A 25,355-nucleotide genomic window follows, 5' to 3' on the forward strand; every position below is an offset into this window, starting at 1 on the left:
CTTAAGTAAATACAATGAGATTTTTCTTCTCAGCTGGTGCCCGTTGCTGCAGCCGGGGTGGTTAGACTGTCCCTTAGGAAAGGGCACTCTGAGCAGTGAGAGTGTCCTAAAGCAGAGACTGCCACTTCTGGAGCCAAAAGTACCGTTAACTTGCCTGACCTGACACCTCTAAAGCATCCTCCCCTCCTCTGTAGTAGCCCGTCTTATTAAAAAATAAATAGTTTCAGGTATTCTTTTTGGAATAGTTTTTCATCTATATGTTTGCTCAAAGCATAGTCAAAAGACTTCATACGTGCTAATCTGCAACATTTGCTTTTATTTCTGTATTATTCCTTTTAGAGACTTTTTTCAATTCTATGATTTTTAATAAAGAAGCAATTCCTATAACGAACTCTAGTACACACCTGCAATTCAGAGGAACAAGTACATTGCATATCTTTTCATCTGACACGGGAGAAAAAGACTGAGATGGAGGCCTTGTTGCTACACTGAAGTGAAAGCAGTCAGTCTCCATTTTACAGAAATTTCCCACAAGTCACACTAACTGGGATAGGTTCTCATTTACTTAATCATCCTCTTTTTCCGCTCCTTTAAAGCGACTCCTGACTTTGTTTTTTTGTCTCAAATTTTCTTCAGACTGTTGGGGAAGGTGACGTGGGGGATGTTGCCTGAAACAACGTGGAGAAAGAGGGTTTGAGGTTTTTTTCTGGAGTCCCACCAAGATACTAATCATTTTTTGATAGTGATATCTCACTCTTATTTACTCAGAAAATGATTTGTGGAGTGGCTGAGCACTTTTACAACCTTCTCTTTTATCTGTCTTGTCCGCACACCGTATACAATAGGGTTCAGCAGCGGGGGGACGAGTACATACAGGTTGGCCAGCACAATGTGGATGTGGTGGGGGATCGTGCGACCAAAGCGGTGTGTCAAAACAGTGAAAAATGCAGGAGTATAAAAAAGTAATATAACACAGACATGAGAGCCACAGGTGCCCAAAGCCTTGTGACGGGCAGTCCTGGAAGGGAGCCTGAATAATGCCAGAAGTATCAGGATATAGGAGACAGAAATTAGTACTACATCTAACACTATTGCTGCAAAAGGCACTGCTAGGCCATACGAGACGTTGAGGGAGATGTCAGCACAGGCCAGCCGGGCTATGCCCATATGCTCGCAGTAGGTGTGCGGGATGACGTTGTGCCCACAGAATGGCAGCCTTTTCAGAAGAAATATGCACGGGAAAATGATGCAGAAACTTCTCACGACAGCCACCAGCCCAGTTTTTGCAATGGCTGAGCGTGTCAGCACAGCCTTGTACCGCAAAGGACAGCAGATGGCCGCGTACCGATCGAAGGCCATGGCCACCAGGACCACAGACTCCACAGAGAAGCTGAAATGCAGAAAGAACATCTGGGTAAGGCAGGCACTGAAGGAAATTTCCCTAGCGTTGAACCAGAATAGAGCCAGCATCTTGGGCACTGTTGTGGTAGACAGCATTAGGTCAGCAATGGCCAGCATGCACAGGAAAAGGTACATGGGCTCGTGGAGGCTCCGCTCTGTCCTTACAACCAACAACAGGACACTGTTTCCTAGCAGGGCTGCAAGATACATGGAGCAGAACGGGATGGAGATCCAGATGTGTGACTTCTCCAAGTCAGGGATGCCAGCCAGGATGAACATTGCTGGAGCCAAGCTGGTGAAGTTGAATGGTGGCATAATTTTCACCTGAAAACAAAGACAGAAAACACTGCACAACTTTATTTCACCTACTAAAGCTGCTCCATCACTGCCTGCTACCACATGCCGTGTATTACCTTCTTTAATCTGCTAATAGCCACAGCCAGAAGTATGATCCTGAATTATGTAGCCCCATAGTCTGCAAAGTATTGCGACATCTACTTCTCTTCCTGTGATGTGAAAAGGACAGCTGTCAAATTTTCTCTTCACTTGATTTTGACATGAAATAAGTGCGTTTTTCTTCCAAGTACTTCTGCTTAGACCTGGGTGAATGGAGACAGCATCAGTACTCCTTGTGCAAAAAAAGCATTAAATTGAGGTACTGTGAGTCCAGAGTGGAGAAAGGGGGGAGCCAGGCAAGGAGAGAGAGGAAAGGTCAAGTTGTTGCAGGGATGCACAAGATATTCTCTGACATCAAAAACTGCAGTGGGAATAATAGAGAGTTTTAAGATACCTTGACTCACACTGGGTTAGAGAACAAAATAACCTCCAAGTCTGAAGTCAACTGTTCTCTTCCCTTCCTTATCTCCAAATCTCTCTTTCCTCTGGCTTTGGGACTGAAAAACTGCTGCTTGCTTTGCACCTCTTTGTCAATGCAAATCTAGCAAAAATGAAATTTAAATAGGCAGTCGGAGAGTCTTCTGGGTCTTAGGAAAACCTGTGTGAGATGGAGTTCCCCTGCCAACCAAGGAAAGAGCTTGCACTTGGAGAGGGTCTAAAGAGCAGTGGAGGCTGGGTCAGACCCAGACTCACACAAGTTAAAACAGGATGCCACTTTCTCTCACTAGCTTCTGCAAGAACATTCAGCTCTTAACTATCAAACCTAAAGTAGGATTTACTCAACACAGCTGAGATGAGACAGTGATGCAAGTACTTTAAAACAAAACTGTGAGGTTGCTGCACACCAAAACAGTCACTGCGCTTACAAAAATAATTGCATTTTTAAAGATAGGGCTGGATCTCAGTTCACCTTCAGGTGGGTGAGGGGAGACACAATTTCAGGTCAGAAATACCCGATCCAAGAAAGTCCAAGGAATCTGCTCCAGAGAACCAAAACAGAACAGAGAAGTCCCTTAAAAAATTAGTGACAATAGTAAACCATCTAATTCTGTAAATCAATTAAATAATTCAGTATAAATATTGCACGAAATAAAAATATATATTATAATATATCAAATATAATAAAGTATATTAGCAGGCATAAAATGTTATTAATGCTGATAGCATATAAATTCTGTGCTATTATACTAAAAGCTAGTGATCACTTGCCTAAATTCAGACGTCAAACTGCAAGTAAACAAGGGTCCCATTGCGCCTGCAGGTGGGAGTCTCAGCATAAGCGGGAGTTTCATGCCAGAGGAGCGTGTCAGCGGTGGAGCCCTTCCTCCGCAATCTAATTACCAGTGTGCAACCACATGAATGCAAACAAAGCACTAAGGATGCATCTGCTACAGCTACCTCTGAGCGCCTTTGGATCTGTCTTCTGTTAAAATATTTTCAGCCTAACTTCAGCTAAAAGCTGTAACTTATGAATTTATATTCATACACTGATTCTTGTCCCAGCCTAGTCGCAGGCTCTGGCCAGGGCAGGGGGGTCCATGCAGAGATTGCCCTGATTTACCGGGCAAATCGTGCTGCCACATCGTGCTTAACTCAGCAACCCTTGCTCTCAAAAAAAGTATAATCCAGTTGTGTGCCAGATTCCTCAAACCGTGGCTGATCTCTCAGGTCGGTGAGGTGAGGAGCACTGGGAAGCAGCTTTACCTGATGATTGTTCGTTGGGAAACTGGCACCTCTGAGCAGGAGTCCAACAATCCCAGGGATCCGTCCCTGGCTGCATGTGGGGTCACAGCTCGCCTCTTGCCGCACGCAGCTGAACAGCACCAACCCAAATGCCCAATGCAAACAACTCACCATTGCCTTCGTTCTAACAGGGATGAGGATCCCTGGCCATGCTCCAGGATGCCAGAGCCAGGGAGGTGGATGCATTTGTACAGTGTCTCCAGGATCCTGGAGAGGCGCTGCACCCTGGTCAGTGGCTCTGTGAGTGTCCTTCAGCCAATTAGATGTTCTCTGGGATTTCATCCCTCCCCGCTCTTCCAGTTGCCCCTGCACCACTGACATTATGAGCAAAGGTGCCCTGTGCAGACACGTTCATGGGTCCCCAGTGCCTGGCTCCATGTGTGCCCTGGCTCCCTTCCCACCAAGCAGGCAATTACACTCATGGTGCTCTGTCCTGAGGGCCCCGCTTGGACTGACGTGAGGTAGCTGCAGGCTGTGGCAATACACACTCACTCTCTAAAAACAAGAGACACATTGAGTCCTAAATAAGTGGTCTGACTTTTCAAAAGTGCTGAGCATCCAGATTTAGAAACTTGACTCAAACAGTTACTTTTGCAAAAATCTTAGCCATGTATGTATAAATAGTAATTCATGTTTTGAGTAGATTATCCGGTATGATGCATCACAGACTCGGTGATCAACGCAGCAGAAGAAATTTGGAAACGTTTCCTCCTAGCAATGAGAGGAGCAATCCATGGGCTGTGCTCCTGTATGGGGTGGGGGAGGCTGGAGAAAAAGTTTGGGGGTGAAGACCCCTACCCGAATGAGTGACAGGACACTGTCTCTGACTCCCTGGGTCAGGGAGTGAGTCCCTCATCCCACAGGAGAATCCTGCTCTCCTCCGTCAGAAATCTCATTCATATGTAGGTGTAGAAATGTGCTATACTATTCGAGCTATTCTCTGCAAGGTGAATCATTTCAGTGCAAATGAGCCTTCAAGCAGAAGCAGCCGTGCATGTCACGGGCTCAGGAGCACACCTACACCTAGAGAAATATGGCATTTGTGATCATGAACAAAAATAATTTCATGAGAGCAATCCTGGAACTCAGCCCTCAATGCATATAAAACTCCCAAAAGAAAAATCCCACCATGCTGAAGCTTATTTAGGATTGCAGGCATTTAGGGTTGTTGCACTAAACAAGACAGAGTGTGGCACCAGTGCTGATGGCAAAGGGAGTGGTGAGAACAGCTTGATCCATCCTGCAGTGGCTTCACTGCTTGAGGCACCAAAAAAAAACGATTAATGCTGCCTAGGGTGGCTCTGGACAGACGGTGTTCATGCTTCCGACCTGGTTGGAGGTGTCTTCCAGGAATCGTCCACGACCTGAATCTGTGCCATTGAATTAACCGGTGCAGGGAGAGTAGGTGGGTGCTGCGGCTCAGCTATCTGTACTAATGAATTGGGACATTTCCTGGTGTTTCTGTCCTGGTCAGCTAGCAGCCTCTCAAATGATCGCCAGGCACAGGGGCTGTCCCTGGCCAGAGCTTGCCCTGGTTTGGAGGGTGGCTGTCATTAGCAGCACAGATGAGTCTGTGTCTCCAAATGGTCCCAGCACATGTGGCAACATGAGCGCAACTGCCGGAACCAGGAGAGGCAGGAATAACTGTGAAAATGGGGATCGAGGAGCCTGCCAGAAGTCTGGCCTCAGTTCCCCCTCTCGGACGTGGACTCCTCTCTGGCAAGAGCCTACAATGCAGCGTTCAATCAAGGTGCAAAATTCTGGTCCCTTCAGCTTTGTGTGCCCCATCCTGGGAGGCCTGGAGGCCACCTGGGAACTGTTGAGCTTGAACGTCACAAAATGAGATGAGACGTAAGACTCTCAGCACTGGGGAGAGGGGGCTGTTGGGGTAAGTCTCTTGGGAGCTGCAAAGCCTATGTTCAGTGACATCTTCATGTGTGATGAACTCCTCTCAGGTTTGCCAAGATGTTTGTAATGAAAACACAGTAAAAATACACTTACAATTGCAAATTTTTAACACTTTTTTTGTAACTAAAACTTTAAAGCTGCCTGAATTTGAAATACAAGCATTTTAAAGAAATACTCTGTCCCAATCAATCTTCTGTGTGGAAATGTTTCACCCATTTTTAATGCACTTTCTGAGGTGCCCTATTCGATCCCTCCTCATCTCCAGCTGCTGGTCTAGAAGGGCACAGGTGTCTTGTAGGTCTTGGGTCACATCTACCAGCCCCATGTGGATGTCTCAGATATCCAAGACCACCTCAGATGATGCTAGGCTCCTCTGCCTGAGAATTGAACCATGCCAAGATCTCCACTAGCTATGTTAGGAGGTTTGATACACGACCCGCATCTGGAGCCCTATGTTTGGTGTCTGCCATCTGCATGTGTCTCACCCCAGCGAACACCCCAGCACAGATCACGTAGGCTCTGCGCATGGGTTGAGCCACGCAGGACTTCTACAGAAGCTGTTGTGATTGGACTCTTTGACCCAAAGGAGAGGGCACTTTACAGCAGCACAATCCTGAAGCAACATTGGCAGTTCTAACTGCTGGGGAAATTTGTAAATACTTGACTCGGTGGCGATGCCAATCTCCTCAGGCCATGGCTGCTGCAAAGAGTCTGTGCTCACCACCCTTTGGGACAAACTATATCCCTGTGGACAAAGCTGAGGCCAGCTTCTTGAGAGAGGGAAGGGCTGAAGTTTTCCTGCATGAGTAAACAGAGGACATGACCAAGAGCAGCTTGTCAGTCACTACTGGAGGCTAAATCCATCACAGTGAATTGGCTTTATCACAGCCGGTTAGCCTAAGCGTGCCCACTGGCACGTACACAGTCCTGCAGGGAGTCTGCTGTGGGAGAGGGACATTTCACAGGGACATTTTCCAGCCACAGCCTATTAAGTGTCCGGCCCATCTCTGCAGGTCCAGTCCTACAGTGGTCCTCACTCCTCCCTCAGGCATCCCAGGCCTACCCCACAGCTGCCTTTCCAGGCTTGGCAAGAGCTGCAGTTCAAATCAGAAAACAAAAATACTTTGCATTCACTCAGCAAAACATCCTTATGCTCTTGGCATAAGCTCGAATAGTGGTGGGCAGGGCGGCAGACCCCCAACTCCTCCCAAGGAGTCCTTCTGTCCTGCCTTCTTGTTTTCTGTGTTCACTGCCTGTCCCTTTCCTTTTCTCTGTTGCCCACACAGAGGAGGAAGCTCCTGCCCTCGGTGGCTGCCGTGTCCGGCAGAGACCCGGTTCCAGGCCGTCAGCAGGGGAGATGCAGGTGATACTTGGGCTGAGCATCCAGGGCAGCCGCAAGGCAGAGAAGCCTTGGGCACAGCTGGTCCTGGCCTGGGGCACTTTTTGCTTTCCTAGCTGTGCTGGATGTCTCTCTGACGAGCACACTAGGCCCTTCATCGCATTGTTCAGATCAAAGGGAATTCTAATAAAACTCCAGAAAGGTGAAGGGGGGGCGGGGGGAGCATGGAGAGAGAGGGAACCATTTGAAAAAATAGCAAGGAGAAACTGGACACAAGACGTCTGAATTTGTCAGTAGCTACAGACCAAAGAGGAGGGTAGGTGATGGAGTAGGAGGTAGAAGAAATTTCCAGGTAGAAAACCTCTCGTGGGACATATCGTGAGGGAAACAAGCCAGGAGAGAATGAATGCTTGCTAAAGAAACAAGTGGGAATCCCAGGGCAGTGCAAAAGAAACTCGGAGTTTGGATGGCAGGGCAAAGAGGGGAAGGGGAGGGAGCAGGAGAGGAAAGATGTGGTAAGACTGGTGGAGAAACGAGCAGAAGGGGCTGCAGGGGAGGGCCGTGGGATGATCCTAACCATGTTTAAGCCAGGCCTGGAATCTCTATGTTATCGCCGTGTGCATTATAGAGACGATCCATTAAAAAGCATTATTGCTGCATGAGACACAACCCCATTCACAGCCTCAGACTCACAATCACACACAGCAAAACAAAGGGGATAAGACTTGCCAACATACTCAGCTCTGGGCCTGAGGAAGGGGCTGGAGATGTCCTAAACCCTGGCTCTGTCCCAAGTCCCATGTGTGACAGTGGGCAAATCACAAGGAGTTCGGGATTTGCTAATAGGAGAAGCTCTGAACTAATGAGTGAAGCTAAAAACTTTTGCGCAAGACTAGATGAGTAGAAACCAGCTGTGAGCATGGTCTGGATGGAAATCAAAAGGTGATTTCTAGCCATCATGGACCTTCCTCCCATAGGAAAAGCACTGGCAAAAGTGACAGATTGACTTTCAAAACAAAGTTTGTTCAGCTGAGAAAAGGTAGATGCCCACAAAGGCAGGGATCAGACTAGATGGCTCAGGTATTCCCTGCCACTTTTTATGGCCATATTTCTAAAAGAGCAGCTATCAAAGTGCAATCATTTATTTTGGAGTCAAATGGGAGCCGGGTTCATTTATCATCTGCTCTCTAGGTCTCAGCTCTTGACCTGTAAAATGGTATATTTTTCCCCTCTGATGTCTTTTTCTGACGTGTTTTTCTCCTGCATACACATCTGGGGCACAGACTCTGTTTGTGCATATGGAGCACAACATTCAGACAGGGTCTGCCCTCACTGTTTCTGTAACACAGAGAACTCTGCATTTCTATGGTTTTAAATTCAAGACATCTTTGCAGTAAAGAAGCAATTAATTCTCATAGATGGAAGAAAGCTACAGCACACAACTTCTTATTATGCACCCTGCTGCTTTTAGTGCGTAATAAGACCGAATTACAACAGGCAAAATGAACCAGTTATGGGATCTCATTTGATGACTGTGCTTTTGTCAGTATCTCAACTGCTGCGTTGACCTCTCCTTCTGTGTCAATCAGAGCCTGCAAGTTTGCGTTTTCGTCCTTGAAGCCCATGGCGCTGAGCTGTTGCATTTGTCCGTCAAATCTGGTATGTGGTGCTTGCTCATCCATCTCCTCCTGACTTTCTTCTTCATCCTTGTCTGACCCTAGACTTGAATCTTCCTCAGAGTCACTGCTTTTTGCAGAGTCTTCCATGCTTTCTAGATCCAGTTCCACATCTTGGTCCCCTAAACCAAATATAAAATATGGAACTTCTGTTGAGAGGGTCTGTAAACCCAGCTGGACCTGTAGCAAAGCCTGCAATGCTCTGGGGTTTCTCAGCAAGGATGAAATTTCAGTGTTCTCCATCTCTGGGGGCAGCTGCTGTGCCCTTTCGTCTTGCAGTTGAGAATTTCCATTGCTTAAAATATGAGTGTTATTTAGCAGCATTTGTGCCGGGCCCTGGGGGTTTGTTAATGCATTCTCCAGGTTATGCATGAGTTCTGAGTTTTCTGTTAGCTGCTGGACCATGCTCTGAATCCCTCCTGAGTTGGGCACCACTGCACCTGCTGCAGGCCCCAAATTCAGCACAATAAAACTGTGGTCTTCACTGTTGTAGGCGTGCTGGCCATCATAGTCATTTCCATTATCGCTGGCCCTGTTTGACTGAGAGGCCCAAGGATTGGGCAATGGTCTCCGGTTTTCAGTACAGGCTGGCAGCCTGGTTCTACTCAGGGACGGGTTACTGTCCAGTGAAGCAAATGGGTTGTTTCCCAGCTGTGTCTGTACAGCATCCAACATGGGCTCCTCAATTTCCCTGTAGTGCTGTTCCAGAGCACTGTACCCACCAGGGATGCTTTCAAGGTTGTTCAGGGCACGGTCATGGTTCCTTATCATCTCTTGCATCATGGCAGGGCTGCTGGAGGCTTCTAATATTTCTCTGATAAAATGTGGGTTGGTGAGAATGTGGCTGATCTCAGGATTTTGTTCGACCAGCTGCTGCACCTGAGGGTTGGACATGATGAAATCCCTGGTGAGTTCGGCATTGGCAAGGATGTTCTGCACAGAGGAGCTCTGCATTATCTCACTTACCAAGCCATGCAAGGACACATCTCGCTCTTGAACTCTGCTCACCAATTCTGACACGTCTGTCGAGTCCAGGCCTGTGAGATTTATGCCTGTCACCCCAATGAGAAAGCCAAGCAAAAATAAGTTGTTGTTGATGGTATTCAGATCCAGGTCTGAACTGATGAGCTCAGACAAGAGGTTTTCCATGGTCTGGGCCACTAGTTCCTGGCTGGAGGTCAACAGCTCTTCAAAGTGACCTTGGAGTTCAGACATATTAGGAAGGTTCAAACCTGGGGTTTGCAGATCAGCTATGCTTCCCAAGAAGAGCATGTTGGAATTACTGTGGCTGGGAGGTCGCATCAGTGTGGTCGCAGCACGTTGATCTGCCAGGTCATCCTGAGGTCTTTTTTGGGATCTGATGACGAGGTGGATGCTGACCCCACTGTGGACGCCATGCTGGCTTAGAGTGTCTTGATCCTTGAGGATTTTCCCAGCAAATATCAGCACCAGCAGGTCAGGGGGAGTTTTGAAACGTTTGGAGACTTCTTCCTTAAACTCCTGGATGGTGCTGCTCTGAGTAACCTCAAACTGCTCCTTCTGCTTGAGGGTCTTCACAGTCACTTTGATGATATTTGATGAATCTGTGGCGACAACTGGTTGACTAGCCCCTGCTGCCTCTTTGCTTTCAGACATGGTGACTCTGAAACTGGGACTGTGCTTTGGTTCGTTGTAAAGCAGAGGTGCTGGCAGAAGATGGGAAGCAATGGGGGCCAGTGGCTTTCAGCTGAAATATGGGGGTGGTTGTTCCTCCTGTATGGTGACAGCCGCCTGGGAGGGAGCGGTGAGAAGGGGGCAAGGGCTGCTTTTCCCCGTGGTGCAGTCAGAAGCCAAACCCAGAGCACACATACCAGCCAGATGTTGCACAGCTGCTCTGCTCGCTTACCGACCAAGGGGCTCCCTCATGTTCCTCGTGCTGCTGCGGCCCCTGCCCATGCAGAATTGCCATGCTGCCAGCCTGTGCATGCTGTGACCTCACCAACGATGTCACAGTGACAGGCAATGACATGAACAGGGGGCATGTCCCTTGAAGCTGAGCTCAGGCTTCCTCGCGTCCACTGTTCCCAGCCAACCTAGTCCCAGGGACATGGGAAGCCAGGGAAAATCCAGGCTCAGGGGACTCCAAGCCTGTTTCCATAAGCCTTTCCTGTGGGAAGATGTTCTCCACATCGGGCAGGGTGAAGGCTGGCACAGCTAACGTCATTGCAACGCTCCAAGGCGCCTGCTCGCTCCCCTCTGGTCCTAGCCCACTCACCCCCTGCCACCGAGTTTGCTTCAGGGATGTGCTGCCGCCCATTAGACTTTGGGGACCCTCACGGTTTTGCTCCCAGACCTACCACACCCACATGGAAGGTCAGCCCCGTCCTCTCACAGGGTCCAAGCACTGCAGTCTCTGTGCCCACTGCCTTCCCAATCCCACTGATCCTGGCTGCATGGGAAGGAAATACACCCGTTCTTCAGCGTGAGCACAGGAGCACCCCTTCTCTTTTCGCCTGGGAATCATTGCCACAGCAAGGTGCACTGGGAGCGTATGTTGGCTTCCCCCCCAGGATTGTCACAGCGCAGATGTTCCCAGGTGAGGGTCTTTGGACTGAGTTATGCAGATATGGGAACAGATGGTTTTCCCAGCCTGGCCCAGCCAGGTCTGGAGCAGGATGTCCCCAGTTCACCTGCTCTTCAAAAGGCAGAAGCTGCTGAAAGTCTCCCCTGTCCTCCACAGGAGATTAGCCCCCCTCTGTTGCAGTAGGCTGTGCAATTTCAATATGCTTTAAACATGCTTTAAAGGATTTAATTCAGTCCTTGTGGATGCTGTTAAATTTAATTCAGTGTTCAAAAAAAAAAAAAACTTTCAGCATAATTAGCAGAAAAATACACTCTTTCACCCAGCTGAGAAAGCTGATGTTTGTTTCAAAATTGTATTCGTAATCAGTCAAAATGAGGTAAATTTGTCTTTTCATCCCATGTTTTATTTCTTATTTATTTGTGTGACTTTTGGAAAAAGTTTTCTCTGTCTCCAACTTGGTGCTCAGTTTCTTCATTTGCAAAATTCAGAGACTAACTTCCACGAAGCCGATATAAAAATCCAGGTACATATCAGGAAAAGGCTTTTTCCATAGCTTTCAGGTTATTTAACCAAAAAGTTTCTGAGCCATGTGCAAAGAGTGCTTATTTCATACCTGACGTATGCTAATCAAATCACATGGTAATTTGCTGAAGCACATGGTATGGTTTTTGCTCTCTTGTGCATGTCGATGTGGTGTGGGGAAAACTGACTTCCTGGAGTCAACGCTGCTGTGAGAGTTCACAGGCATTACTGTGATGAGCAGAAATCCCTCACTGTGCATGCTGCACCCAAACAGGAGGCCTGGGGGACCCACCACAAGGATCCTTGCCGTGAGCAGCACCAGGGCTGCGTGGAGCTCACGTCCTGTCAGGAACACAGGGTGGCGGGGCTCTCCCAGGCAAGTAAACCCATCCTACTGTCACAGGTACCCATATCCTCCTGGATTTAACCGTACAACACAACTCTGTGCTAAAAAGGGTTTGTTACACTCTCTGGAGCAACCTAGTTACTCTAATGCTTGGGAAATTCCTTCTGATTTGCATCCCAGCTTTGTTTATCTCCTGATTAGTTAGAGGAAAAGCACTACATCGGTACACATTAATATAGGCGTCTGAAACACTCAGTATTTCTAGATTAAAAAAGAAAAAAGAAAAAATCCACTGTCTGAAGGAAATGATCACGCTCCACAAAACTGTGGACCACAGTGGCCTTCATTTTAAACGATCAAAATCCAGGTGTTGATATGAGCAAACTATGCTCCCACCTCTTTGCTGTTGCCTATCTGTCTCTCTGGTGGCTGGAACAGCTCTGACACTTCCTTCACTGTTAAAGAAGCCCATTAACTTGAGTGGCTCCGGTTCTTCCTGGAATTTGATTTCTGGAGCTTGCCAGGGTTCGGGACTTGTTCCAGAAACTGCTTGCAGCATATACAGCATGTTTAAATGTTGTTGTTCCTCCTCTGCTGGTGTTCATACTGTGCAGGTGATTCGCCAGACCCAGAGCTGTTGCTTGCAGCATTTGCAGCGTTCCCAGTATTTCCCAGACTCCGCAGACGGAGGGCGAACCATGGAATCAGCACTGGTGCTTCCACTGCAAGGATCTGCAAGCCCTGCTCAATCTGTAAGCAAGCCTGCATGGCCTTTGGGTTAGACATTGCTGCTAGCATTTCAGAGTTCTGGATGTGCTGAAAGAAATCTGGCATCCTCTGCGTGACATCCTCTTGCTGCTGCCTGGCCTCGGCGGAAGGCGTAGCCGGGGCTGCCAGCTGGGATCTCTGCAGCAGCAACAGCGTCATCCACTTGGTGTAGAAGGCGCACAAGTTCACAATCAGCTGGAGGGATTCGGTGACCTGATGGAGCATGCTCTGAACTCCTCCTCCGTCAGGGGTCTCAGCTCCTGCCCCAGAGGCCAGGATGGGTAACAAGGAGCTCTGCCCAAGCAGACGAGTGGTGCTCCTGGTGACACCATGGTCAAGGTCGGCAGAGGTGCTACTGGTACAAACGGTGGTGGCAGTCCGGGAAGGAGAAGGCGATCCTGAACGGTCCCTGGTATCATTACAGGAGGGCTGGCTTCTCCTGCCCGTCCTCTCTAGGGATTGATTTCTCACCAGGGAAGCAAAGGAGTTGTTTCCAAATTGCTCATGTCTTACATTCAACAATGCATCCTGGCTCTCTGTGCCCACACACATCAATGTGTTGTCACGTCCTGGAACGTTTTCGAGGTTGCTCACTGCTCGGTCTTGACTCCTTATCTCCCGCAACATTTCTGAGTTCCTGACAATGTCCAGCATCTCCTTCATGACACTTGTGTTGTTAAGTATGTGGCTGATCTCTGGGATTTGCTGTGCCAGCTGCTGCATCTGTGGGTTGGCCATGATGAGCTGCCTCATCAGATCAGGGTTGGAAAGCATACTCTGGGCAAACAGGCTCTCCAACGCCTGCACCATGACTGCTGAGCTGGGCACACACCGCAGCTGGTTCTCCGGCTCCATGCTTTGGCCACTCATATCCGAGATGCTGGGGCTCCTCCCAGCCAAGACAAATGTGCTGGTGGAGGTGGAGCAGGCTCTGGGTGGCACTGGAGAGGAGCAGGTACTTGCAGGTGGGCTCCCTGCATGCACCAACTCTTCCTGGGATCTCCTTGGCTTTCTGATAACAACATGGACAGTGACACCATCATGAATCCCGAGTTGCCTGAGCGTCTCCTGGTCTTTTAAAATCCTCCCAAAGAATACCAGCACCAGCTGGCTGGTGTGGCAGCCAAAGTGCTTGGAAATTATGTCCTTGAACAGCTTGATGGAGATGTTTTCCGGTACCACAAAGTCCTTCTTCATCTTGGGCGTCTTCACTGTGAACTGGATGATGCAGGGGTTGGCAGCAATGACCGAGGACATTGCTGTTCTTTCTCCACTCTCAACCATGGTCAGCGCAGTGCTTGTATTTTGTTAAGTGATGATATTCTTACTGTTACTATTACTATTATTTCTACTGTCTTTGCTGTTGTGCTTTCAGGTACAGAGGAGCAGCAGATGAGAGGTGGGAACTGATCTGGCCCTCTGAAATGCCAGACTCTGTTCCCAGACCATCCCTATCAGCTCCCCTGCTCCTATGTCCATGCCACTGGATTCCTCATTGCCTTCCTCCTCCTGCTGCCTCTTTCCTCTGGGCTGCAGCCTGTTGGACTGTGACATCATCAGTGACATCTTCACAAACAGCCACAGCCACAGTGTCACCTCTCTATCCGCCCCCCCCCCCCCCCCATGCTTACATGGACAGAGGCGTAACGATCAGGAGCGTTTCATACTCTGACTGGGCTCTGCTCCTGCCCTTGCATGAGCCTGTGCATGTCCAACGGCATCCTCTGTGCATGGTCAGGATCAGCTGTGAGAGGACAGATGCTCCTTTGCTCTGCTCCTGCTCTCCTCTGCACTTGTGTAAGATGGGGACTGTCCTGGTCCGTGGTCTCCTGGTTGTCTCCAGTTATGCACAGCTGAGTGCACAAGTTCCCTGAAGCAGGGCCTGTGTCTCCTTTTACTACCTGAGAGGTTTCCATCAGAGACCTTTGGATGCCCAAAGACACAATTCAGTAACAGTTTCTCACCCCATCTCCTAAGATGGACAGGGCTGCCCCAGTTCCTGCAACAGAGGCTTGTGACAACTCCACCTCAGAGGGCTATTGTTCACTGCCATTAAGGCCTTTTGCCCTGGGGTGGGAGACAGTCTATCCATAGGAACTGCAGGCTGCCAGCATAGGACTATCTTGGTGATCACTGGGTCTGTGTATCTGGATATGCCATATACCTAGAGGAGAAAATTATAGAGTCAAAGAAGAACTTCACAGATCTCTGTTTGTAATGACACTCTAACACTGCTTTAGTTGCTGCCTGACACAATAAATCTGGATTCCCATGCAGATGTGAACACCCAGGTTAATCTTGCCTGGTTAAAGCAGTTGCACCACACGGTTCCACCACAAAGCACGGACCTCTGTACCACTCTGCACATGTCTGTTTCTGCGGCTTTGGGCTGACATCCTCTAAGGTTTTTTTCTATGGGCCTTTGAGGACAAAGCGTCTCTCCTATATGGAGAACAACAGCAAGGGTTTTAGAGAACCTGGGTGGGTCAGTTAGCTTGCACTGAAAACGTCCCACAAAACGCGTCAGACCTTTTGTGCGTAGACAAAAAAAGTAGGAGACTGAGGCTAAAATCCAAAGAAGAGCCTTGGCAGGGCTCGGTTCAACAGGAAGACGCCTACGTTTAGGTGCTTCCCTGCAGGCAGCAGAGTTCCCACTATATTTGGGGCACACCCTAGGGTCCTGGCAGCATCTGCGTGGAGCTGTTAGGAGCAATGTGTCCTTTTGCATGGGCAGCTGGAGGGCAGGTGAGATCTCTGAGGACAACTCAAAGGGCAGCAGACACCCAAGTGAGGGCAGCTGAAGCTGCCCCGGGTCAGCGCAGTCAGCAGATCACGGAGGGAGATTTCCCTGGCCAAGCACAGATGCCTGCTCCAGCCAAGCTGAGTCACTCTCCAGAGAAGAAAGCCAGGTCAGGTTCAAATCCTGTTTAACAGTCACGGAGCATAGCTCACTCAGTCGTGGCACGGGTCTCCTGCCTGCCACAGCAGGCATAATTTTTAATTTAAACCCTCCCACAGATAAAACATCTTTCTAAAAGCTCAGAAACTTGCTCACTGAATGCAAGCAGCTCACCAGTTTCCTGGTCCAGCCACAAATGTGGGATTTCTGCCGGTAATCCTCAGATGGGCATGTGCAGGTGCTGAGGAACCTGCACTCACAGCAAGCAAGAGATAGATATATTTACAGACCTTCTCTGTGAACCCCGGGGGACCCTGAGCCAGGAGAGAGCTCATTTTGCTTCCCTCTATTCCCGCACCACCACTCATCTCAGAACATAAGTCCTGATAAGAGGAAGAAACAGAAAGTTAACACTTTCCTCCCATTTCACTTGGCTGTTTTCACCCTTTCGTGTTGTTTAGATGACAACTGTGATAGTGGTCAGACACTTCAGACTCATCCACTGTGGCTGTGGGAAGAAACTCTCTGAACACTGGTCATAGTTCAGAGATGCCCACAGCTCAAAACACCGACTTTTGCTCCTCTTGCTTCATCACACAAGGATAAAGGACATTTTATGACAAATCTAGAACAGATAAAGGAAACGCATCCCTTCACACCCCACTGTTGGTCTGTGCTTCTTAGTTTCAAAACAGCACCCAAAGTCTTAGCTGAAACCACCCATGGCCTCCTGTTTCTTCAGCAGACACACTGAGGAGGTTTGCCTTGACACTCAGCAGTTCCTAGGACCAAAGGGTTATTTTTCACAGCCTTTAACACCGCAAAGGATGGCTATGATCACCTAGCTTCACCTCCTTCATAACACCAACTCTGCCAGATGCTTTGCTTTCATTTTCTTTAAGATGGGACTGTGAATCAGCTTTCAGCCACAACGTCACAGGGCAAAGTTGAACCAAAGTAGTGATTTCTCCTGATTTTTTCCCCAAAATTTTATCCCCTACGTTATTGTGGAACTGAGAGAGGTCACAGAATCACCACCAAGGCAGTTGCACATGAACTGCACACACAGGCAAGCGTCCTGGAGACCAGGAACAGGATCTCTCCTGGAAGCCAGGTCCCTCCCCACCCCACCAAAGGAAGGCTACACATGTTGACGGTCCTTCCCAGCTTACCAAAAGTTTTCAAAAGTCTGAACCCCAGAACTTGACAAAGCACTTGAGTAAAAGCCAAGGGGATGACAGACATGCAACACCCGTACAGCCCTTGCCCACTGCCCTAACTCATGGCTGTCCTCTTGCAGACATGACCACGGCCAAGACATCAGCCCTATTGGCCAAGCATCACCCAAGGTGCACCCACCAAAATGCTCCTTCCCTCTAGTCGCTTCTGCTCAGACACAGCCCCAGTTCAGGTACAGACTGCATCCCTCATTCCTTAGGGGTATGACTTTGCATTCACCTCTATTAAATTAGCAGTATAATGGCCCTGTCCATCTCAACAGTATGGCTATGCTGGTCTTTGCGTCATCTAAAAATCTTATTAGCAGTGATTTTATACTTACTTCTACACAACTGATAACAATCACAGAGTATCAGACCCTGTGTCCAATTGCTGCTGAATCTACCCAGAAATTTATTGAAAACTGGCTCTTGTTGCGGCACTAACACCGAATTAAGATTTTGCAGTTAGCCAATCTGTACTCCGTTAACATCTGCTTTACTTATAATGAGATGTATTCTTTTCTATCAGATTACTGCAAAAATAAAACATCCTCACGCTTGCATTCAGTCTTCAGGTAACGTTGTCACCCAAAAGTGGAAGCCATCAGAAAATTAAATGACATGTTTCTATGGAAATAAAACACTTTAACGACAATCAATACTTGTTTTATTGCTTTTTTTTTTTTTTTTTTTTTTTTTTACACTTTATTGATCAAGTCTCATATTCACTTTTCCATTATTTTATTTGGAGTTGATGTCAAACTAAGCAGTTTCACATTTCTCTGATAATCCCATTTTCTCCTTTTTGATATTAGCCTTAGCACATGACAAAGTGTTTTTTGCTTTAGGGCCAAACATGCTGGTGATCACTGAACACACCTATCTCAAAAGTGCTCCTTTCTGGTCCATTTTGCTAGCTCCCCATTGTCTTTCAATCAGTTCCCTCTTCTCAAAGCTTCATTTCTCCCTCACCTTGCCAGTGGGCAAGGCCCTCTCCTCACCCGCGACCCACCTGGCTATGTCCTTATGCCTGAGCCCCCTGGCAAGAGCAGGCGGGCCACTCGCTCTCGGATGTTCCTTGTTCTCACTCCGTACACGATAGGGTTGAGCATGGGTGGTACAACAACGTAGAGATTGGCCAGGGAGATGAGGACATGTCGAGGAATGTGCTGACCAAATCGGTGTGCTAGAAAGGAGAAGAAGGCCGGTGTGTAAAACATGGCAATGACGCAGAGGTGGGAGCCACAGGTTTGTAGAGCCTTGGGGGAGGCGCGTGGGGATGGCAGCCCCCGGAGGGACCTCAGGATCAGCATGTAGGAGATCGTGATGGATATGACATCCAAGCCAGCCGAGAGGAAGGCAACTGTTACCCCGTACCAAATGTTGATGGTGATGTCGGCACAGGCCAACCGGGCCACGCCGATGTGCTCACAGTAGGTATGCGGCATGATGTTGTGTCCGCAGTAGGGCAGCCGCTTGAGGAGGAAGATGGCAGGGAACATGATGCAGAAACTCCTGATTAAAGCCGCCGCACCAACTTTCGCAATGGCAGAGCACGTCAGGGTGGCCCTGTACCGCAGCGGGTCACAAATGGCAATGTACCGATCGAAGGCCATCGCCAGTAAGATGGCTGACTCTGCCACAAAAATGAAATAGATGGAGAACATCTGCGCCAGGCAGCCACTGAAAGAGATCTTGGTGGAGATAGACCAGAGGACGCCGAGGGTTTTGGGCACAGTGGCAGTGGATAACAGCAAGTCGCACACTGCCAGCATGCACAGGAGGATGTACATGGGCTCATGGAGGCTTCGCTCCTTCACGATGGTGACCAGCAGGACAGAGTTTCCTAGAAGGGCAACAATGTACATCAGACAGAATGGGATGGAGATCCAGATGTGAGATTTCTCCATGCCAGGTATGCCAACCAAGATGAAAACCGCTGGGTGTGAGCTCGAGTAGTTGGGCGCTGACATCATTCAATGCAATATTTTTAAGTCATTTCTCTCTTGCAGGAGCTGTGTGTAATGATAAAAGAATGTCTCTAAGAGCAGCTGAACTGTACCCAGGATACTGTATTAGCCAAAGGGGAACTGAGTTCTTAATTAGTATTGCTCACAGCTGAGATACTTAGACTTCTGAATCAAATTTTCTCTGGAAGTGTCAAATATTGGGCGGTTGGTTCAGTCAGGGTTCTCTCCTGCTATTCAGGTCTTTTTGTCTGGGCTTGCTAGTGTCATTTCTACTCCTCGGTTCTTTGATATAAGGAGAGTCTTCTGCCTGCAACTGCAAGGAACTACAACAAAATATACAAGAGATTCATTCTTGAAATAGTGATCACATGAGTGTTCCTCAGGGTGACATTTTGGATGAGATCATCTATGCTGTAACTGAGAAATCTTCAGGATTGGAGATATTTTAAGAAGAATTCTCTCCTCTCCCACAGCTGCCACAAACACGTGAGCTTTGTTCATCCTGCTCTGGGATCTTATTTGAAGAACACCCAGTGTTAATGAATCACTGTAATCTGAAAGCGACCAGGGAAATCAGGACACAGGAGCCTGTCCTTCCTGGGACTTTATCTCCCCGTATCAGCCCCCAAAAAAGGGTCTGTCTGTAACCCTGCGTGAGAGCTCACTCCCCTGAGAGTAAGAGAAGTGAAAGGCAGGAAAAAGCCTCTTTTATTCCCAAAAGGGAATATTCCCAAAAGGGGTGAGAAACAGAAGACTATTTGCTTTTCTTTCAACTGCAGTGATAGCTCTAATTTGTAAGAGCCCCAGACCGCAAAGTCCAGTTACCCAGGTACCTGGAAAAATTCTCATGTGGGATATGAGAAGAGTTAAAATTAAAAGCTACCAGCAACAAGGCTTTACCAAAATATCCAGGATGTAAAAGGGATTTTACGGTGCCATGAGGAGGAGCTAGCTTTACGTCAGGAGCTGCCACCTTAGGTGATATGCCCATACAGCATAAATCAGAGCTCTGAGCTGCTGTTGGATTGCCAGGTGAAATTAAGCCGCTACTGCTCATGAAGAAAGCAAGCCTCTGAACTCCCTGACACCAGTAAGTGCAGTTTTAAAGGATGCAGAAAACTTACAGGCATACTTCTGTGCTAGCACACACACAGCACACTTGTATTAGCAGGTCACAAGTCCATTCTCAGAGGTGAATTCCTCTACATCAACTAAGTCTGACAGAGCTGAGCAAATAGACTATCCTCTTGCTTTCCTTCAAGAAAGGCATTACCTGGTCCCCTCCCTCACACTCTCATGCAGAGAGTTTGGGATCACGCAGCCAAATCTGCTGCCAGGCAATGGCTACCCACCTCTGGCAGTGATATAATGCAGTAAATCCCACATGGACCGCTGGCATCACCCCACCTCTCTAGTCAGTCTCCATCTCACCAAACTCTACTGAAACAACAGAGCCTTGCGCCCAGCCGACTTACCAGTCTCCTGTGCCAGGCAACAGGCTCTGCTGTGACCGTACCCCAGGTGGTAGGTTTTATACTGCTTTCTGAGCATGCCAGGGGAGAGTGCGGGGCACCACTGTTTGTGACTCTAGCCCCAGCTCTCTGCAGGCCGCAGAGAGCACTAGGGGCATTACCAATTTCTTTTTCTGGGTTATTTCCTCCTGCACTGCTAATTGGGTGGGGATTACATGAGCTCTACAGACCCTCGGGTGTGCCCAGAGCAGGCAGGTAATCACAGATGCTCTGCATTAGGGGTGTCCCATAGCTATCTCAGTGAATCCTCCTCAGTCATCGCACCTGAACCTTAAACACCAGTAACTTCTGCAATATTAAGTGCGTAGTCCTGGCATTCAAAGCAGTTTCCAGGGTGGTGCAGATGAGCCAGCATGAAGCAAGAAGGGACTTGTCAATCAGATGTGAGTCATCCTTGTTCCTAGACTGGAAGGGATTTGTGGTTAGGATCTGTTTGGTGAACTGTGACGGAGAAGAATTTGAAAGCTCAGAGTTGGACACTGGCAAACGTTCCTGCTGTAAGCCTTTTAGCTGATTTTGTCCTCATTTAGGATTTTAGAAAAGAGTAGTGGATTTATTGAACCACTGGTTCCCCTCTAGGAACCAGCAGAGATCCTGAGGGGAATGCATATTGGGGCCCAAGGAGCTTCGATCAGCCAGCTTCCCAACTACTGTGGACCTTTGGGAGAGCTTTGGGGACCAGCAGGGATCTCTAATACATCAGAGCAGAGCAATCAATCAATGACTGCGTGCTCACTGTTGACATACTATCTCGATCTAGGCAGGACAGCTTACAAGGATGTGCTATTTATTATCTGCCTGCTATGAAGTGCCCTGGGAACTTTTATCAATTAACTAACATTTGTTAAGATATTATGATGATGGAGGTGAGATGAAGTAAAAACATTAAGATTTGCTACTGTAACGTATTATCCACAGAGCTCTGCAGATGCAGAATAATTAATAAAGCACTATTGTTTGCAGACAGCAATAAAAATGAATGGAAATGTAATACTTTAACTTGAAACACTTAAGGCTTGGTACACACTGGAGGCTGTGCTTATCTCCATCTTTATTTAGTAAAGCATTCAAATACAGTTTTCAGGCTCTTTTCTTCCAAATGTGCTTAAAGCCTGACTCAGCACAAACCCGAAGCGTGATCTCAACTTCAGATACGTGCTTGACTCCTCAATACATACATACATGAAAAGCCATCCCACACATTCACTGAAAACAAAGGTCTACTTCTCCCGCTAACTCCACGGACTTTGGCTCGTGTCCCAAAGCTTTTGAGCTTTTGCATGCATTGCATGGATGCTGCAAAACTTCTCCTGCGAAAATCCCTTCCTCCTCCCCAGGGAAAGGTCCTTGCAATCCAAACATGCCTACAAACAGCCTACCATACCAAGTGAGCTTAAAAACAGACCGAGAGGTCTTTAAAGAGAGAGAAATGAAATGCAAAGTGCAGAAGCTATGGTTTCACAGCTCATGGGGGTTATTAGGCTAACAATTTAACCATGTTAGAAATATAAATCTTCCTGATCAGCTGGCTAATATCCCATTATGCATGCACCTTTGGACAATAATTGCTGAGCTAGTGATTCATTGACTCAGGGACGCTTTGCTGCACCTGTGCGGTCTGCTCCGTGACCCGGCTACCACACTCATGCTGGGGCTGAGACTTTAAAACTATTTGTTCACTTTTGTAAAACTGTTCCTGGAAATCCAGGTAAGTGTAGTGATCCCTAAAATGAACTCACTTGGTACACCTGAACACAAACCCCATCTCCACCAAGCTGGCCACTAAGATAGGGGTGAAAATGTGCGTGTCTCCAAGGATGCCTTGCCCATGGCAGAGTTTCCTCTGAGCTCACCAGGACTGTTCACTAAAATACAGCTACTCTCACATTAAATGTCAGCAGGTCACAAGCTCAGTAACATTCTCATCATTGAGATGACGAGACCTAGCACGCAGGCCAGTACTACCGCGTTATTGCTGTTGTCTTCCCTGCCCATTTTCCATTATTTATACTATAGTTTGGAAGCTCCCTGCAGCTTGGTTTGCATTTGTAGAGCACCGGGCACAACGGAGTCCCATCTCACCCTGGTTCTGTGGTTATGACGGTGCAAGTCTGCTCCTGAGATGTTTATAATAGGGGCCATACTCAAATTTCTGCCACCTCTGAGCATGCACACTAACTTCAGCCGCATTGCTGCTGTGCTTAGAGTTAGGCACGTGCTTAAGTGCATAATTGAGGAAGAGCAGAAGAGGAGAAGCGGTAAAGAAGACAGGAGAAATAACCATGTGAGTTAAACTGCATAGCAGAGACACCACTAAACAAAATTGTTTTTTGATATTGACAACTTGTGATGGCAGGTCAATTGTTATTAGAGATGGTCAAAAAGCTTTCACAAAAAGCTCTTCAACCGCGGGTCATTTTGTCAATGTGTTCTTGTTGTCAGATAGGCAGGCAGGTCTGGAGGAGACCGTCTGAACGAGCAAAACAAGTCTCTTGCAGTCACGGGCTGTCTAGCATTTCACCACTGTCTTAAAATCAGCTATAACCCCTGTGACAGCGACTGGGAGGCTATTCCAGGTCCTCCATGCCCTGAAGACCTTAAAGTATCTAATTTCGGTTCAAATGTATTCATGTTCTGCCTATACTTATTTGCTTTCATGACACATTGTCTGTGAAAGAGCTTAGTCTCCCATCAGAAATCAAGGATGGGTCTGTAGAAACACTCTTTCTTTTTGCTTAAAAAACAAAACAAAACAAAACACACACACACAAATATGTTGAGGACATTCAAAAAAATAGGCATACAAGCAGCATTTTTAACCAGCTCTGCTATCATCACTGCTATACAAACAGCTTTTAATCAACAGACTTTCATTCCTACTGTGATTGTCATGGGGTTCCCACCTTTGATGAAACCAGAAAAAAAAAATAAAGAAAAAAAGCAATGATGTGTTGAAAGATTTAAGATTTTTTTTTTTTAATCTGAAGTCATGAATCTCTCTTTCTTTCCCTTTTCTTTTAATGATATAACAGTGCTGCTGAGACGATCAGAGCACAGTAGGATTTTGGTCGCTCTATTGCCATCGTCTCCGATCAGCTGGTGAACCAGCTTGGTTCTGGAGAGTGCTCGTTGCACCCATTCTCAGTTAGGCAAGTTGCGCTGTTGCATCCGCATCTGCTGGTTCTGAGCTCCTGAAGTGGGGTGGGACATCTGGTGGAGCCCAGAGCTGGGGAACCCTGTCCCCACTGCGCCACCAGGATTCACCAGCTCCTCCAAAAGGCATATGAGCTGTTGTGTGACTCCTGCTTCTGCTGCCAGTTTCTGCAGTGTCTGCAGGACCTGAACAAGCACTTGCATTCCTTGGAACCCAAGGTTTGTACCTGGCACCTCTGAGGTCCAGACTTGCTGCTGTGGCTGCCTTTGAGGAACCTTCCCCGCAGCCAGGGAGTTCTTCTGAAGCTGCCTTGCAGCGACATCAGGTTGCTGGCTGGGCAAATGCCCTCCACCCCTCCCACTAAGGGAAAACAGGATGTCCTGCAAAACCTGCTTGATGATCTGCTCCAAGTGCCTTCTTATGGCTATGACCATGACTACATCAGACCCTTCTTCAGGTCTCGCAGCTGACTCAGGGCCAGTGCATCCTGGGTTCTTCTGAACGTTGCTGGCGTTGCCGTGGGAGCTGGACTGCAGGGAATGAGACTTTAGAAATGGCTCCCTAATATCTGCAGTCAAAGTACTTTGGTTGCTGTCTCTGGATGGGCAGCTTCCGAAAGGACCAACAAGTTGGCTTCCAGGCTGCTTCAGGGTGGCCCCCTTCCTCAAACCCCGTTTTTCAACCTTCCCTAGCTGCAAAGGGTTATCTCCACCCAAGAGGCTTATTAGGCAGCTCTCAGTGTCTTTGGGGTTCCTCATTATCTCCCGCACAGTCACTGGGCTCCTAGCAAGCTCCAGCATTAATTTTAATGAATCTGATGTGCTAAGAAAGCTGCTGATTTCTGGGATTTTCTGGATGGTTACCTGCTTCAGAGGGCTGTCTGTGAATAACTCCTTAATCAGGTCAGAGTTGGAAAGCATGCTGTCAGTGAGGGGGTTTTCTAGGAGCTGGAACGTCATGTCAGAGGTGGATAACAGCTGACTCTGAAAGTTGGGCAAGTGTACTGTGTTTAAGCCAACACTGCTTATAAGTCCCTGAAGGTCCTGTGCATTGAAGGCTGAGCCACTCCTGGTCTCTGGTCCAGAGAAGCCAAGTCTCTCTGCTGGAATCTTGAAAGCCCCCTGGGAAGAGCTTGTTTGCTGGCCAAGATGGTCATGGGATCCCCTTCGCGACTGGACAACCAGGTAGATGGTGGCTTCATCATGGATACCATACTCACCAAGGTTCTTGTGATCCTTCAAAATCCTGCCAGCGAAGACCAGCACAAGCTGGCTGATGGGAGATGAGAAACGTACAGCCACCTCTCCCTTGAATTCCCTGATGCATCTGTTTATAGGCACTGCAAACTCCTCCTTCTGCTGGGGGGTCTTCACTGTTACCCTGACAGTTGGAGGGACAGCAGCTCCAGGGACATCCATGCTTTGACCATCCTGGGAGAAATGATCCCTCAGGGAAGTACCACTGGAGCTTTCCTTCCTGCAGAAGCAGGGGACAAAGGGTGGGAGGGCTGGAGATAACAGCCCGCGTTCTTCACCTTCACTGCTACTGACTCCTCCAGCTGCTCTAGACCCTGGTGTTTGGAGAGGCCCAGCTGAGGGGTGGCATCTCCATCCACATGCAGGAATATCAAAGCAAGCTGAGGGCTCTGCTGGTGGCCAGTGCTGCCCCCTCAACCCCACCCTGCTCCGAGGACTTCTGTCATCATGCCTCTGCACTGTGACCTCACTGCTGATATCACAGCCTTGCAATGGCACTGGGCTTGGCACTACTGGCTTCTCCAAACTCACTTCTCCAGCAACAGGAGCACCGCATTTCTTTATCAAAGACATAAACTCACAAGTGGACAAGAGAGGCGTGATGTGAACAGCCCCCATATTTGCAAACGCTGCTAGTTTTACCGGTGACCATTGTCACTGGG

General features: G+C 48.1%; 3 protein-coding genes and 2 pseudogenes across 4 annotated transcripts; all 5 read right to left on the minus strand.

Annotated features, from left to right (window-relative positions):
* Positions 1-319: 319 nt before the first annotated feature.
* On the minus strand, positions 320-3,920 carry LOC104147574 (olfactory receptor 52B2-like). Of its 2 annotated transcripts, XM_009680313.2 has the most exons (3): positions 3,652-3,920; positions 1,815-2,000; positions 320-1,725 (listed from the first exon to the last, which is right to left on the minus strand). In XM_009680313.2, the coding sequence occupies exon 3, from the start codon at positions 1,714-1,716 to the stop codon at positions 757-759; it is 960 nt and encodes a 319-aa protein (XP_009678608.2). In that variant the 5' UTR covers positions 1,717-1,725; positions 1,815-2,000; positions 3,652-3,920; the 3' UTR covers positions 320-756. The 2 variants fall into 2 exon arrangements, with proteins under 2 accessions (XP_009678608.2, XP_068787376.1); XM_068931275.1 differs by having other exon boundaries at positions 320-2,000.
* Positions 3,921-8,298: 4,378 nt separating this feature from the next.
* LOC104147575 (ubiquilin-1 pseudogene) lies at positions 8,299-10,098 on the minus strand (annotated as a pseudogene).
* Positions 10,099-10,775: 677 nt separating this feature from the next.
* Positions 10,776-18,757, minus strand: LOC104147577 (olfactory receptor 52B2-like). Its single transcript, XM_009680315.2, has 3 exons — positions 17,821-18,757; positions 11,336-11,428; positions 10,776-10,891 (listed from the first exon to the last, which is right to left on the minus strand). Exons 1-3 carry the CDS (start codon positions 18,755-18,757, stop codon positions 10,776-10,778), a joined length of 1,146 nt encoding a protein of 381 aa, XP_009678610.2.
* On the minus strand, positions 12,465-13,946 carry LOC104147576 (ubiquilin-1 pseudogene; annotated as a pseudogene).
* A 4,667-nt stretch (positions 18,758-23,424) lies between the features above and the next one.
* On the minus strand, positions 23,425-24,855 carry LOC138066355 (ubiquilin-1-like). The gene has a single exon (XM_068935784.1). It carries the CDS (start codon positions 24,853-24,855, stop codon positions 23,425-23,427), a length of 1,431 nt encoding a protein of 476 aa, XP_068791885.1.
* Between the last annotated feature and the right edge of the window lie 500 nt (positions 24,856-25,355).

The sequence above is a fragment of the Struthio camelus genome, chromosome 1 (genome assembly GCF_040807025.1).
Source record: "Struthio camelus isolate bStrCam1 chromosome 1, bStrCam1.hap1, whole genome shotgun sequence".
NCBI lineage: Eukaryota > Metazoa > Chordata > Aves > Struthioniformes > Struthionidae > Struthio > Struthio camelus.